The sequence below is a fragment of the Empidonax traillii genome, unplaced genomic scaffold (assembly GCF_003031625.1).
Source record: "Empidonax traillii isolate 1590-97213 ecotype Southwest subspecies unplaced genomic scaffold, ASM303162v1 scaffold586:size682069, whole genome shotgun sequence".
Classification (NCBI taxonomy): Eukaryota; Metazoa; Chordata; class Aves; order Passeriformes; family Tyrannidae; genus Empidonax; species Empidonax traillii.
The window spans coordinates 60,384-75,265 of record NW_020955779.1 but is presented as its reverse complement, the minus strand read 5'-3'; the positions used below and the strand labels follow the sequence as shown (position 1 = coordinate 75,265).

At 40.8% G+C, this 14,882-nt stretch overlaps 1 protein-coding gene across 3 annotated transcripts in view; it reads right to left on the bottom strand.

Annotated features, from left to right (window-relative positions):
- Positions 1-14,882, bottom strand: part of TTC7A (tetratricopeptide repeat domain 7A) — a 172,968-nt gene that overhangs the window by 124,182 nt on the left and 33,904 nt on the right. For all 3 annotated transcript variants that reach the window (XM_027898243.1, XM_027898244.1, XM_027898245.1), the window contains 2 exons: positions 5,453-5,590; positions 4,951-5,034 (listed from right to left, as the gene is read on the bottom strand). In XM_027898243.1, the coding sequence (XP_027754044.1) occupies positions 4,951-5,034; positions 5,453-5,590 (222 nt within the window). The remainder of the gene's footprint in view (positions 1-4,950; positions 5,035-5,452; positions 5,591-14,882) is intronic.

The following is a 14,882-nucleotide window of genomic DNA, read 5'->3' as shown; positions in this document are numbered from 1 at the left end:
AGATCCTTTAATTGTTCCTGAGCTCTTCTTTAGTCACTTTTTGCTGCACTTCATCCCCTCAGTGAGTACACAGTATGAGGGGTAAAAGCTGATTATCCTCTTCTAGCAGATGCTCCAGGCTTCCTTCAGCTGGCCTAAGGCTATATTGCTCTCCACCCCTCCTCTCAAAAACCGCACATCCTAAAGCTCTTAATTCCCTAACCAAGTTGTGGGTTTTTTTTGGGCAGAAACATTAAACATAAGTTTGAAAATGTTTCGATGCACTCCATACACCACCAACAATAAATATTCACTGGACACGAGAGATTAAGACATGACAGCTGAATGGCTCAGTAAGGGCACCCAGCACTTTTAGACAAAGTACACTCATTGTTCACAGAATAATTTCACAGCTATCCTTGAAGAATCCCTCCCTCACTACCCTCAGGAAAACAGCAAATCATTGTCACTAAATACAAATCTTGTCTCCTTGGGTAGATAGAAGAGAGGCATCAGTGTTGCCTCATGTTGTTCAAAACACGCATTTTCACAGTTTATCTTTCCCTTAAGCAGTGTGACAGGTAAAAAAGACACTCACAATGCAGATCAAGAAGACTTTCCTAAATACCATAAATTTAACCTAGAGCCCACTCTCGATGCTCTCCTGAGTCTCTACATCCAGAGAGCTCCAGTGACACTTTGGAACACCAAGGCTAGGTCCCATGTGAGGGTATTAGGTGTGGAAGGGGACAGAAATCCGAACAAGGAACAAGTATGTAACTGATCCAACTGGTCTGAGGCCAAGGAAATGCTTGCGAGTGCACAAGGACCCTATTTCACATCCCTTGTGCTTGCAATACATCATCTAGACACTATGACAACTTTGCCTCCAACTTCAGAAATGTTGGTGGAACTACCCCAGTCTGCAGGAGAGCTGTGTGCTGGTAACCTGCACGACCTCCCGTGGAAGCTGTTTAGCTGGAAAGCAGCAGCAGAGAACAAGTCTGCCCCAAGCAGCTCTCTTTTCACCACTGTGAAGACTACAAAGACTACTCTGTAAATGACAATTCGGTCCTTCCTTTTCCCATGCTGTTGAATACCGGTCACTTTTTCAAAATCTTGAGACAAACAGATGCAACTGTCTGCACTCATTTTAGTCTGGCAGCGGGACAGTGGCTCATCTCACTGCCCGAGGACTCTGCCAGATGGCATCCGGCTATCATACCACTCGCCAATCAGGCTCCAGCCTGTCCGTGCATGGCAGCAGAGCCAGGGAGCTGCTATGCCCACTCAGCCTCTAGCTGTTGTATTACCACATTGCCAAGGTTATTACCAGCAGAAGCAACTTAAAGCATCTGTGAAGAACTCAGCATTCAGCTTTCCAGCACCACAAGAACAAGGGTACTGCATTAGACTAATTTAAACCTCTTTTGCCTATCCAGAACTGCACTTAGTGACACAGGACAACTCTCACCACGTCTTTGCCGTTGTCTAGGCTTTCCCAGCATTTCATCTAAAACTGCCTACATAAGTCTTCCAAATGCAATAGTGGATTTCAGTAATTTAAGTATACATGCCTTCTTTGTTCAGAGGACATACAGCTCAGTATAACAGGCATTTCTAAGAACAGGTTAAAAAACAACCAGACCACACCATCTTTCTCATTATGTAAGTTGTTGAGAAACACAGAGAAGTGAAATCGCTGTTACTCCATTATTTCCACCACTTAAATGCATAAAAGACAGACAGGAAGGTTATGCTTCCCTGAGTTTTTTCACTCACCATTTTAGGAAGCCCCAAGGCCTGTAGGAACTTACTGAAGTGATGTGCCTATTTTTGTTAAGGCACATGCTTTTAAGAATAATGTGTAAATTCAAGCCTACATGCAGTAATGAGCCTAGGTGGCTGGCTTGACATTCAGACTGATCACTTGTGAAAAACAACAATCACCATTTGGCAATTTTCAGCTGGCAGAGGAATAAACTACTTCGAAATTCAACTTGATTGACTTAATCTGAAGGTGAATAAACAAAATAAAAGTAACATTAGTCAAATTCGGTGTAGAATAGAGGGCAAGACAGGATTTTACAGCACTTTCAAGAAGGTCAAAGTTTGAAAATCCTAAAAACATGTTGAAAAAAAAAAAAGATAAACCGAAGTTTACAGCATTTACAGCTTGATAGAACTGTTCCTGTTGTGCCCAGGATTTATGAGCATGATTTGCTGTACTGCAGAGCGAGTAATGCTGCAGGATGTGAGATTTCATTACCAAGAAATGAGATCAGGAATTGGCTGTGACTGAGACAGGTGAAAACAGATCTTTACCTATAAAAGCTCAAGTGTACTCTGCATTCTGCAGTCTAGACAGACCACACTTTTCTTGTGAGTTCTTTCTGCAACACTGGAGCACTTACTTTTAAATGAACTCTGTCCTGCTATCAAGCTCCAAAGCAACATAAAAATGTATGCCACATTTCCCATTAGCAAGATGACGCATTGCAGAGTATATGACAGGAATCCTCAGGGAATACTTTGGGATTAGAAGCGAAATACTGCACAGATGGGACTGCTGGGTAAGGGAATTCCCTCTGACCTATATAGGGCTCAGAACATTTAGAGCTTTCACATCAATGGGCAAGATTAGGACATTTTACCTTGTAAATATTTCAAGTACAGGCAAAAAGACATGACATACTTGAAAATCTGAAAAGATAGGGCAGTTATAGAGATGGATACTTGTGTTACTTTTTTTTTTTTTTTTAAAGTACCAAACATGTAGTAATTTCTAGGGAAGGTGAAGAGGTATGCAAATATATAGGGAAAAGGACAGAATTGCCATGCAAGTTATTAGAAGGTAAAGATGAGGCTGCATTTCTCATGACCATACTAATCTATGACTGAACCACAATTATTCTCTGGATACACTCACTCTCAACCACTGGTAGTTAAAAATCTAGATTTGCTTTCCAGCACAATATTAGAGCTATAGCATTATCTGCTGTTGATAAACAGGTCACACAACTTGTAAAAAGCGGATAAAGCTCCCAGACAAGCCCTGTGTTTATGGGAAGATACTGTGTCTTTCCATCATAGCCTATGTAGTCATTATTGTCCTCAGTATCAAGAGATCAGGTATCTGGAAGATTTGTAAAGACACAGAGGGCAGGACTGTGCTAACTCCAGCTGAATGCCAAGGAGAGCTGGACATGACTTGTAAACCCCCCACCTGACATAGGCCAGTGCAAGGTATTAGCAGCATGTCACCAAGCTCATTGTTTAAGTATTCCATTAGTAGCTTCAGGTTTCCTTATACATGACTGAGTCTAGCCATTGTTTTCATACTTGGAATTGGATCTTGAAATGCTTGTACTGACCTCCTATAGGAATCTGCAAGGCTCTTTCTGTCTAAATATCTCCCTTCAGCTCCCTGTTGATCTAATATGTGTTGTCAAAGCTTTGGTGTCTCATAAATCAGCTGTATCTGTTCTGCTCAAAAAGAGGTAACTGTAGAGTTCCACAACAGAGCCAACAGTGGTTGACTCCCACCGAGGTACACCCACCGAGTGTCCCACTGAGTACATCCCTGATGCCTCACAGAGGTGTCACTACATGTTTGCCCAGGGTGTTCCACAAATGCTCAGTGATGCAGGCTCCACACAACCCCCACAGGGCAATCTTTTTCCAGTGTTCCACTATCCTTTTTTGCCTCTTTATAGGACACATGAACTTGTGTTGCTGTAACTGCAAGTCATTACATCTTATCCTAACCACCACAGACAAGATTAACCCCTTCTTCTAAGAGCTCCTGAAGACTTGTTTCTCTTAATCATTTCAGTCTCTCCACAGTCCTGCTTACTATACCCTTAGCCATATTTGATGCTCTTTATTAGACTTTCTCTTGTCATTTTCTTGAAGTATAATGCTTAACGATTCACAGTTTTCCAAGATAAGGCCTTGCCTATGCTCACAGAAGTCAAGGAATCCTTTTCAGATGTCTTCCAAGCTCTGCAGCCACTTATACACCACAAGATGACAATTTCTGCACAAAAGCATACCGCTGTAGATTCATCTCCCATTTCCATGCCAAAGCCACTGTTTCCAGCTCAGCGTAGAGCCATAAAACGCCAGTAGTACCTGCAATTGGTCAGATGACTGCTAATTGGTGGTCTCCATGGATTCCTGTACAGTCCATGGGCACAGAATATATGACCACATTAAGTGGTCTACCAGGGCATAGCATCAATTTGCTCATACCTTCAAAAAGTGTAGGTGGGGACTCCAGAAAGAACAGGTTACATTTTGTACCATCTACATTTCCTACAGTAAGTCCACTCTTTTAACACTAATAAAAAAAAAACTCCTGCTGCCACTGCCTACCTTTCACAACCAGATTTCAGCATCTCAATGGTTTACTGATAACTTTGACAATTATACTGATTTTAAAACAACATTTTATGCTAAAACACACGACCATTCCAATTTCACCCAGTTTCTTTTTCAAGAGTATATTTTCCACCAGGCATTTCAAAAATATTAAACCTCTCTATGACAAAACATTAACATTTCCTTGATCATATAAAGAAACCATAGCTTAAGTCAACTGCCCAAAGACACAGAGTGAGTTGAGTTTTAGACATCAGTTTTTTCTTATACTAAGCACATTTATGTTGAACCTGCAGAGAACGGACAGCTGTATAACACTTTGCAACCTGCACGGATGCAACAAAATTCATTTTCTCCCTGATAATGAGAAACAAACACGACATGGAAAGAACACTACTCAATACCAAATGCATGCACCTGACCACAGAGTGTAATCAGGGACTAAAAGGAGAGCACTATCCTTCAGCATAGCTGCCTGATGGCCCCTACTCCCACAAAATACATGGATCTGCACGTTCAAACAAGTAATCTAGATACACTCTGCAGGGGAAAATGTGCCCTTTTTAAGTTCTTCTGTTTGAACCTTACCTTTCCACAAGCTACCATGGACAGGGCAAGCTGATACCAGAGGTGAAACTCATCAAACGCAAACTTCATGGCTCTCTCCAAGCACTGAGAAAGAAATGATGGGAGAAATATTAGAACTTTATTTATTTATTTTTCTCATTATACCTTTCATCAAAGCTGCTGCTTGGGTCAGGAAACAATCTGTTGTGGCCCAGGACCCATGTGGTTTTTTGGGGGTTTGTTTTTTTTTTAAAGACATCATTTTCCTCTTCTCAGTTAATGGGACTTGCTAGCATACATCGTCACTTCAAATGGCAGCCCCTTTGTTCAAGTGCCCACACAAATTATGTCAGTCTCAAACAGTTCTGTGTGCACTTCAGGTCTGTGCTGCCACAGGTCTGTGGCTTTTTCTACTAATTGCCAGTTGGTGTGCTTCACTTTCACGTTCCCATCAAGCCACTGCAAAGAGGGGCTTTGCCAGCACGTTTCAAGGGGCAGCTGAGGCAGAGTGTGGAGGAGGTACCTCAGACAGCATCACATACTGCCCTCTTCTGCCCAGCGTGATGCTGAGGAGGTCGTAGACTGCAGAGGCATCCTGGAGGCTGACAGCTCGGTCATCCCGCTGGTCTGGGGCTCGGCTGATCACCGCGTCCCTGTTCGCCTAGGCACAGACACAAATGAAGCATCAGACTCCAAAAGAGCAAAAAGAGAACTGACTCCTCCATAGCAAGCTACACCCATCACTCATAGCATTTTGTTTAATATCATCTAAAGATTTTTTTTTTTTTAAACTTATCCCAATACAAGGCAGGTGCTTCAACAGAGGTACTTTATATTCACATGAAGCAAACTCAAGAAGATAGCTGTATGTACAGAAAGGAACTGCTAGGAATACCTCATCTGGATTTGTGTCAAAGAATTAGAACATTATGAAACAGACCTACCAGATCCCATTTCCTCAATAATTAGAAATTCAAGGCCATCCTTAAAACATCTTCCTTATTTCCTCAATAATTAGAAATTCAAGGCCATCCTTAAGCCATCTTCCTTATTACTTCAATTGCCTGCAACTGCAATAACTGCTTCCACGGTTGGTAATTTATCTTCTGTGTCCACACTTGATTTCTTCATAATTGTATGTGGTTTTGTTGTTCTTTTCTGCTACTCGCTTTTCATTTTTTAATTTGAGCAGGTTGCCTTAGTAATCAGATTTGTCTGTCATCAATTTAAAGCAATTAGAGGTTTGGGCAATGCAATATCAATTTTTTTTAAAAAATATATGTGTTAATTTTGCTAATCTATCAGTGCATTACTTGGCCTAGATCAGGAAGAAACACTACTTTTGACAGAAAATGATCAGGTTAGGTATTTGTGAGGATGTCCCAAAATACCACATGCCAGAGACTCAGATTTACCTCAAGATCCCAGCCCTTTGTGCTTTTCTGAACACAAAGGGAAAGATTACAATCCCAGAGTAAACTGAAATGCCCCTCTAATTTCCAAATGCAGAGGACCTCACCTAGACTGCCCAGTTAGATGCCACTGAGCCTTAGCACCTACTGATAGCACTGATACACTGCCCTGGGCTCCTCAGCTGAAAGGGGTGCACCATCAGACACTCAGGTCTAGACATCTAAAAGATCAGAAAAATTAAGAAAATTGCCAGCAGTTTCACCTCAGGCAAAGACAAACAAAATGTTCCCTCCCTGAAACAGAAAGGTTATGAGATTTATTTTATAATACTTACTACTGTAATCTTACATCTATTTCTAATTGTAGGGAGATTTTTTTTTCCTAAAAAGGTTAAATATGGGAATTAAGTGTAATAAAAATTTCCAGAATATGCAGCCCTTAAAGCCCACGCATACTTCTTTATGATTTAGCTGCAGCTGTTTCATCATGATTTTATCTGTGTAATGCCCCAGTTCCAAGCACTCTTCATCACAGCCTCCAGCCGAGACTGCAAACACAATTACCAAAAACTAACACAATCACAATCAAGAGCTAAATGGTGACCGCAGTTAAAGGCAAGCTGACAGATCAGACTGCCTATCGTTTGCACAAATAAACTTACACCAACTCCTGCAGCCACAAAAGTATTTTTCTTTTGCATGCTACTGCAAAAGACATAATTTGTGATTAAAAAAATAGTTCAGAGCAATAGGTTGCGTGAGAGGGTGAAACCAACTTCAAAGAGATAATCCTGCTGCCACAGTACAGGAGTACAGCTTGTCTACCTTTATTACAAGAAATAAATAAGAATAAAAAAAATAGATGTTTAAGCTCTGTTTGGATTTAACACAAGACTGCTACTTTAAAAGGAAAAAAGGAGTTAAAGGCATATACCAAAGGATCCTCATTGCCAAGTGAATCCTCCTACGTAGATACAATAGCACTAATAATTTTTTCTCCACTTGTTACATTTTTCTGACAATTGTTTGTAGAAAACAGCAACTGAGATAGCACCCCCATGCTCTGTAATCTCATCATCAACCTCCTATTAGAGTCAGCTATAGCCAGATACTTTTTTGGTACCCATATAGTACCAAGCTATGATTTTTAAGTGGATACATTAGCACAGACAGAAAAGTATTCAGAACTGATGACTACAAATTAAGTTCTGCCACAGATACTGGTACTAGAAGGAAGAATGCACCTCAATCCTGCAGAAGAAGGAATACAGGACATATTAGAAGGATGCAACATTCTAAAATTGCAGTCATACTGAACATAGTGTACATATTGTACTTCACCCAAGCAGCCAGCAGTTAAGAACAACATATGCATAGGTATGATGAATATTCTTTCCATGAAGGTCATAAACCTGATGATTTTGTTCAAGCTTTCAAATCTCAAAGCCATAGGTCATCTCTGCAAACTATCACTCTCTATGCTTGCATGCATAAAAGTTGCCACTGGCAAATTCATCAATACTTCTATCCCAACAATTTTTTTAATGCTGACTCTATTTACAACTGCTTATTCCAGCTGCTCTTAAAAAAAAAAAAAAATCAAGAGGAGAAACCAAAAGGTGCAAACTTCCTAAGAAACTAACTGAATGGTAGCAAGAATATGGAGTGTGTCTAACACAGTAACATAAATACCAAGCCAAGGCTCAAGATATCATTTACTACTGTAGTGTTACATACAGGAGGGCAGAGAAGGGAAGGTGAATCTCTGTTTCCTGAAATCCACTCAGAGAAACTGGCATGTTTCTGTGGCCTGCCTCACACAGAAGGAAGTATGCTGCAACCCAGACAACTGTTAGAAGGCAGGTTTTTTTGTCTTTACCTACGTTTTATGTTTTTGTAAATGTTAGTTTTACCAGTGAGAAATCCCAACAGTTGATGGTGCAGAGGCTTTGTAGAGTTACTGCAAGACAGCATACACCAATTCTGCTGGATGGGGAATTTTAGTTAGTGAAATGTATAGAGATATTTCATTTTTCATTTAAGAATGCAAAAATTCTAAGTTATTTACACCAATTTTTCAATACCTCTGTTTCTGTTGTTTCAGACACTAATTTCCCTGAATACAAATGGAAAAAAGGTTATTTGTAGAACACTGGTCTCAAGCAGCATATCAATAACATAAGCAGCAATTTCGATTTGTCCTACCACATTACTTCCTCCTCCACCATAAGCAGCAGTAAAACACAGCTACAAATACATTTTTTAACACCCCCAGCATGACTATTCCCTTTAAGCTGTTCCCATTGTCACACAGACATGCCTCACGGCACAAAAGCAGGATGGAGAGAGATGATTCATCAAAAGAACCTCCTTTCAAGACTGTTTTCAGGGATGGAGGTCACTAATGCTACCAACGTACGTCGACCCCTGACAAGTTTCACCTTTGGGAGTTAGGGTAACTTGCCTTATACAGAGCAAAAACATACATGCCCCTTTATTTGAGGTGCTCTTAGGTAATCAAGCAACCCAGAGACACATCACGTTTGTATGTTTTGGGATGCACTGGACACAGTTAACTGTGCATGTAGTGGTTCTGACATTACACCAGTCCTATTTGGGGAGACTGGACATATTTCATAGTCAGCCCTGACACAGGACAGCGAGCATCTTCAGTCCTCCCTTTCCACAGGCCAGTGACACAGCTCATCTGCAGGCCACAACCCCCCAAAAGGTTCCAGCCCAGGCCGGCACCCCTGAGCATTTAGTCACTGTGTGTCTCTGCACCGTGCCAGATGCCTGGCTTAGGTGTTCAACCTGACAGGGCACAGAATCAGCTGGGGTTCATCAGGGCTTTTCAGGCCTGGCTCCAAACCACAGCAATACTACCATATGGGACTTTCAGACCCATGCTGGCTCTGAGAGCAGGGAAGAGATCTGCCTTTCTGGGCATCTGCAATGTAACTAACAACCCAGGAGAGCTACGGACAGCTTGTACCTTCCTATCCCCATAGGCAGTATTCTTACCTGCAAACTAGATAAGCCACCTATCCACGGAGGATTTGCTGTACATCAACGACCCTTATTTATGGCATGTTTACTTCACAAAGAAAGGAAAAGAGCCACAGCAAATCCAAACAGCCATTACTTCAGCAGTTATTACGCACGCAGTTACGCTGCAGAATATTAAATTTTACCACAGTACAAAGATGTGCTTCTTAATAAAATGTCAAACAATCATATGAATTACAATAGAGCATATTCCATGCAGCAGCCCCTTCTCACAGCAGTTAGCTATGAAGTATCCTTTAATTGCTCACTTTGAAACATGGCTACCCCTGCTTTCTTCCAAAGAAGAAAAAGAAAGCAATTAAAATCTTTAATGAGTGCCTGCTGCCTGCCCCCTAATTCATGGGCATTCGAATGTTTAACTTGTGTCTTTCCATAATAGACATAATTGCCAGATTCACTGCAACCCATCTATACAGAACGGCAGCATGTTTTACACAGTGTACTGTAATAATGTAATTGGTGTGATTCAATACTAGCATTAAGAGAGAAAAACAAACGCTATGCATGTAAGACTGACAACAGGCCTTTGAAATCATGCAATTGATGCTTTTACTGCTAAGAGCTGAAAAATATTTAGCCCATATCCTTTAGGTCTCTGTTCTGGCTGTTCTGCCTGTACTGCCAGCAAAATGAATGAATTCCTCACAGCGGCAAGAACCTATGCAATGGAAGAAGCTACAGACTTCTCACTTTAGTTATTGATCATCTCTACACAGCACTTGAAGGCTTCCTTCACCGATATATGCAAAGAAAATATTCAGGGTTGACTGCAAAGCTGCTGTGAAAATGAGAAGTAGATTTAACAGGGAGGACACACCATGCCCCAGGAACTCAAAAAACTCCTCTCACACAGATACCACAACTTGTTCCACTTCAGAGAGAAGCACAGCAAATGAAAACTTACGCCCTTGTGAACTGTATGGCATCTATCTCATTTCTGGTAAGCAACAGACCACAAGTTACTGGTGCCCAATTCAGGTGCCACAGCATAATAGCCTATTATTATTGCTTAACAAAAATGACCATATAGGCACATCTTTTATATTCGAGGTGTATTTTAATGCCTTGTACTGTAACAGAACTAATACCAGAAACATCACTGAATGCAAGACAGACATACATACCCACCCATCCAGAACCACCCAACAACCTTACAGATAAGGAAGAGAGACAGAAAGTAAGGAAGTTTCTTTATGGATACTGTCTTGTAGTAATCTGGATTTAGAGAGCTATGTTCCAAGAATTTACATCCTCCTTGCAAGTTTGGAAACAAGACTTCCTACTGCAAAGCAGAAGAAAAAAGCTCTCTACTCTGTCTCAAGTAACTCACATTAGAACTATTTATTCAAGAGGCAATTAACAGACGTAGCGTATTTCCCACCAGAAACATCCTGCAATCCATCTCTGCAGGTCCCAAACGCTTAGCTTTGCCTCGCAAACCAGTTAAAGAGGCAGTAAGATTTGCTATTACAAGCGCACAACTGTGATCTGGCAGCAAACTACAGAGAGGCCAATCCCATTCCCCAGTTGTCTCTTTCAGCTGCCATAGTCTGACAGCCCTCAAGAAAATACTCATGCTGGTCATCTAGCTGTTGTATCATCACTGGGCTTGGCACCACTCAAAAATGAAAAACAAACAAATAAACAAAGAAACCCCACAACCTATAAAAGCAACAAGAGATTATTCTCCTTTGCCAAGATTATTCTCCTATAGGACTAGGGAATGTAGAGCTAACAGGTTTTAATTATTTCTGTGCTTAAAAATACATGAGTTTAATCTTATTCTGTTAAAGGCATGCTCACAGCCACGAGTTTGTTCTCACCAGTAAAAAGAACAGGACAAGTCCTAGTATCTTACTTCCCCCTCACCATCTGTTCCATGCTCTCAGGCTCTCCAAGGTCAAATCGCCTTTAGGGATTCAAATCAGAGATAAAATGGGGATGACATTTCTAATCTTTGTTACACAGGCACAGAATTTATTAGTTTTGGATACAAGGAGCTTCATTTCCAGTATGAGTGAAGTGGGTACAGAGCCAAAAAAAATAATCCATGTTACCTGGTACATTTGGTGGATAGCATCAGCCCAAATCCCTTGTTTTAAGGGCCAGCACTGAATAAAGGGATTTCAGATGGTACACTTTGAGAGGGGAAGGTTTCTAAGTGTAAACGAAGAACTTTTTCTTTTGGGTTTTTTGAGAGGTTTTTTTGGATTTTGTTTTTAACCTCAAAAGTAAACACAAATAGTAATAGAAAGTGTTCCATTCCTGGCTCTGAGAAACTTCTGGTTAACTTTAAGGGAAGTGCAGTCAATTCTGAATACCCTTGAGAACAGCTATTAAAATAAACAAAGCTGCAGCTAGGGGTTAGTCATGCCAAACCTCCTCTGTCTACACCCTGCAGTTCAAAGCACCAGAGTCCCTGATGTCGGAACCAGTATCATTCCCACTGGTATTGTAATGCAGAGAAACCACAATGCAGCAGGTCACGATATGTCCTCAGTTCTCCTGACAAACACAGTTATCACTGGTTTAGCTGGGGTGAATGAAGTAAGAAAGAGGACTAAAGGTTTAAAAATAGGCCAGACCATTTTTTTGTAATATGTGACAGGAACGCACCATTCTACCACAGCCTGAGCTTGTAAAGGCTGTCACCAGCTGCCCTTCTCGGTCTAAAGGAGAGCATTTTCCTCCTCTCACAAACATAGCCCATCCATGCCGTAACTTAGGCCGTGCAAAAGGAATGATATGGTAGCAAGGAGGCCACAAACCCCCCTAAAAGACCACCCTAACTGTGGCGATCTTCAGGCTGCCTGATTTGTTTCACTAGATTCCTTCATGAGAACTCTGCAGCCAAAGACTGTGACTAAATAACAGCTGGCACAGAGGAGGAACATTTGCCAAGCTCAACAACCAGGATAGTTTTCATTGTTTACTGAGACGCCTCGGTTTACAAAAAAGGCTACCATTTTTAACAGGACAGAAAGAATACAGGAGGCATCTGAGCAGAGTGCCAGGCTACAAGCTTTCACTTTATATGTTAATATACCCACAGAAGCATCTTCAAAGCTATGAAAAAAACTACCATGTTATTTCATCATCTGAAAACCTTTTACATACTTAGGCTCAGAGGCAGAGTGAGTGAAATACTGAAGGAACCCTTAATGGCCCCTTTAGAATATATTCATCCCACTAGAACACGCAGAGTGGCTCCCCTGCAATGCCAGGGGAAGGGATAAGAAGAAATCACAAGCCAGAATCCTGCACTACTAAGAGCCAGAGAAGGCTTGCTGAGAAATAGGGTCTGTCTCACAATAGCCTTAAGGCAATTTCCCCCTTTCCCCGTTAAAGGAACAATTCTACTCCCCCGTAACAACTTCTGGAGAGTCACACAGATCGTGGTAAAGAAGATGTCAGCTTTACCTAAGGAAGGCAAGTCAAACAGAAAAATAGGGTGAATTTCAGCAGCAAAGGAGTCCAAGGTATATACTACTTGAAAGAGCTACCATGTTTCCTTTTCATTAAATTTATGACATATTTGCTTTGAGGTTCTCTGATGATTTATGCTCCTCCCCAGTACAACTTTGCTCTGTGTCCCCTCCACAGCTTGACAATTCTTCTGTCCATCCTTCCCTTAATTTTCTCCCCCTCAAAGTCATTATGGAGTGGCAGAAGTCAGGCATGAGAAACAGCCATGAGAAGCAGCTGTTTGGCTTAATGGTCCTGTGAAAGAGTTACTGCAGCATGGCTGCTCTTTGTCTCTAAAAATCAGACAGGCAAAGTACCTTCCTGGTGAGTTCTGCTCTGACAGAACACAGTGTCAGAGAGGTTGGAGAGCTCCCAGCAAGCCAACCTAATTGCATACTTCTGTTTCATTTTAAGGGGCTCATAATTGTAAATACTGAGGGAATGCCTAATCCAGCCAAAATCCACGAACATCAACTGTGTTGCTTACTGGCCCACAGAAACATATCATTATCACTTGCCATTGACACTCTCTCCAGGAAGGAAAGTATGTTTTATTCAGTTGTTAACATTATATTATTAGAGAGAGGCCTCAACTGGAAATCTGCTCCTCTGTTAACTCATTCCATGAGCTCCAGTAAGTTGTTTTTGTTAAAAAAACAACTAAAACACAAAACCAAAAAACAAAATTTCAAATGAACAACAAACTTGTACATAAGAAAATTCACTAGCCTACAGCAATGCTGTTATGGAAAACATGTCTTATGTCATAAATTAAATAAAATTTTCCCTTCATACCATAATAGTGAAACTACAGGAAAACATTTATGGATTGCAAACTTACATAAGAATCAGATTACTCCTTCTGTTCTTCACTTAGGAAGCACATTCCTGTGGTTCCTAAGTGTATTTCTATACATTGGCCTGAATTTTATTTAGAACAATAAACTCATGGCAAGAGGAAGATTCTGATGTTCCATTTCCCCAAAACCAGGAAGATAGTTACATGGTTCCTGCACTGCTCTGTTATAGGATCTTCAATTAAGTGTTTCATATGCAGCAGATCAAAATGCCTTACATCTACCTCCAGAGAGTTCCTATATATTGGAGACTGCACTTAAGCATACACAAGCTCACTTATTTAACCTCAAAGTCAGCACAGCAGTCCAGTTCCTATCAACAGCATTTTTTCACTGCTTTATCCATAACTTAGATACAGGACCAGTTAGTTCACCATTTTACACACTAAAATTGGGTAAAACAGGGATAAGTTTCACTCTCCTCAGCAGAAGAAGATGGTAGAGTTCTCACTGCAAGTACAGTCCCAGAAAAGGCTGGAGCAGCCAGTACTGTTGATGCTCCAGACCCTCATCCTTCCGCTTGAATCAACCCTGAGAAGCCACACTGACACAAGTCCTTTTGGTTTTAATAGAAGTGCCTATGATATTCTACAAGCCCTCACTCCACTTGTTTTTGTTAAAAAAACAATCAAAACACAAGACCAAAAAACAAAATTTCAAACGAACAACAAACTTGTTCCACTTGCAATTATGAAAAGCCCGTCTAACTGAAGAAAAGCCCTTGAAAACACAAAGCAGATGTACTGTAGAAGATTAATCTAGAAGGCACTAAAAAGCGCATTGTAATACTCAGATGTACATGATTTTTAAGTCAACTTCATATTTTGGAGTGGTTCTGCCTCTTCAATTTCTCCCCAGATTTTAAAAGCAAACAATATTAAATTGCCATGTGCTGAAGAAATTGCAGGAACAGGGAAGTACTTGAGCCAGAAGAACCAGACAAAGAAAAACTGAAGGAAGCAAAACCCAAGAAGTTTCCACAGCATCTCTTCAACTTGTCTGAAACCTGTTTAAAAGCTTTAAAGAGGGTCACTGATGCTCCAAAGTTTTAAAATCTCACTTTGAACTACAAGTGACCACACTGTATTAAAGCAAAATACACATTCCTCATATATTTTCAGAAAACGTTCCTTACACATTTTCTGTTTGT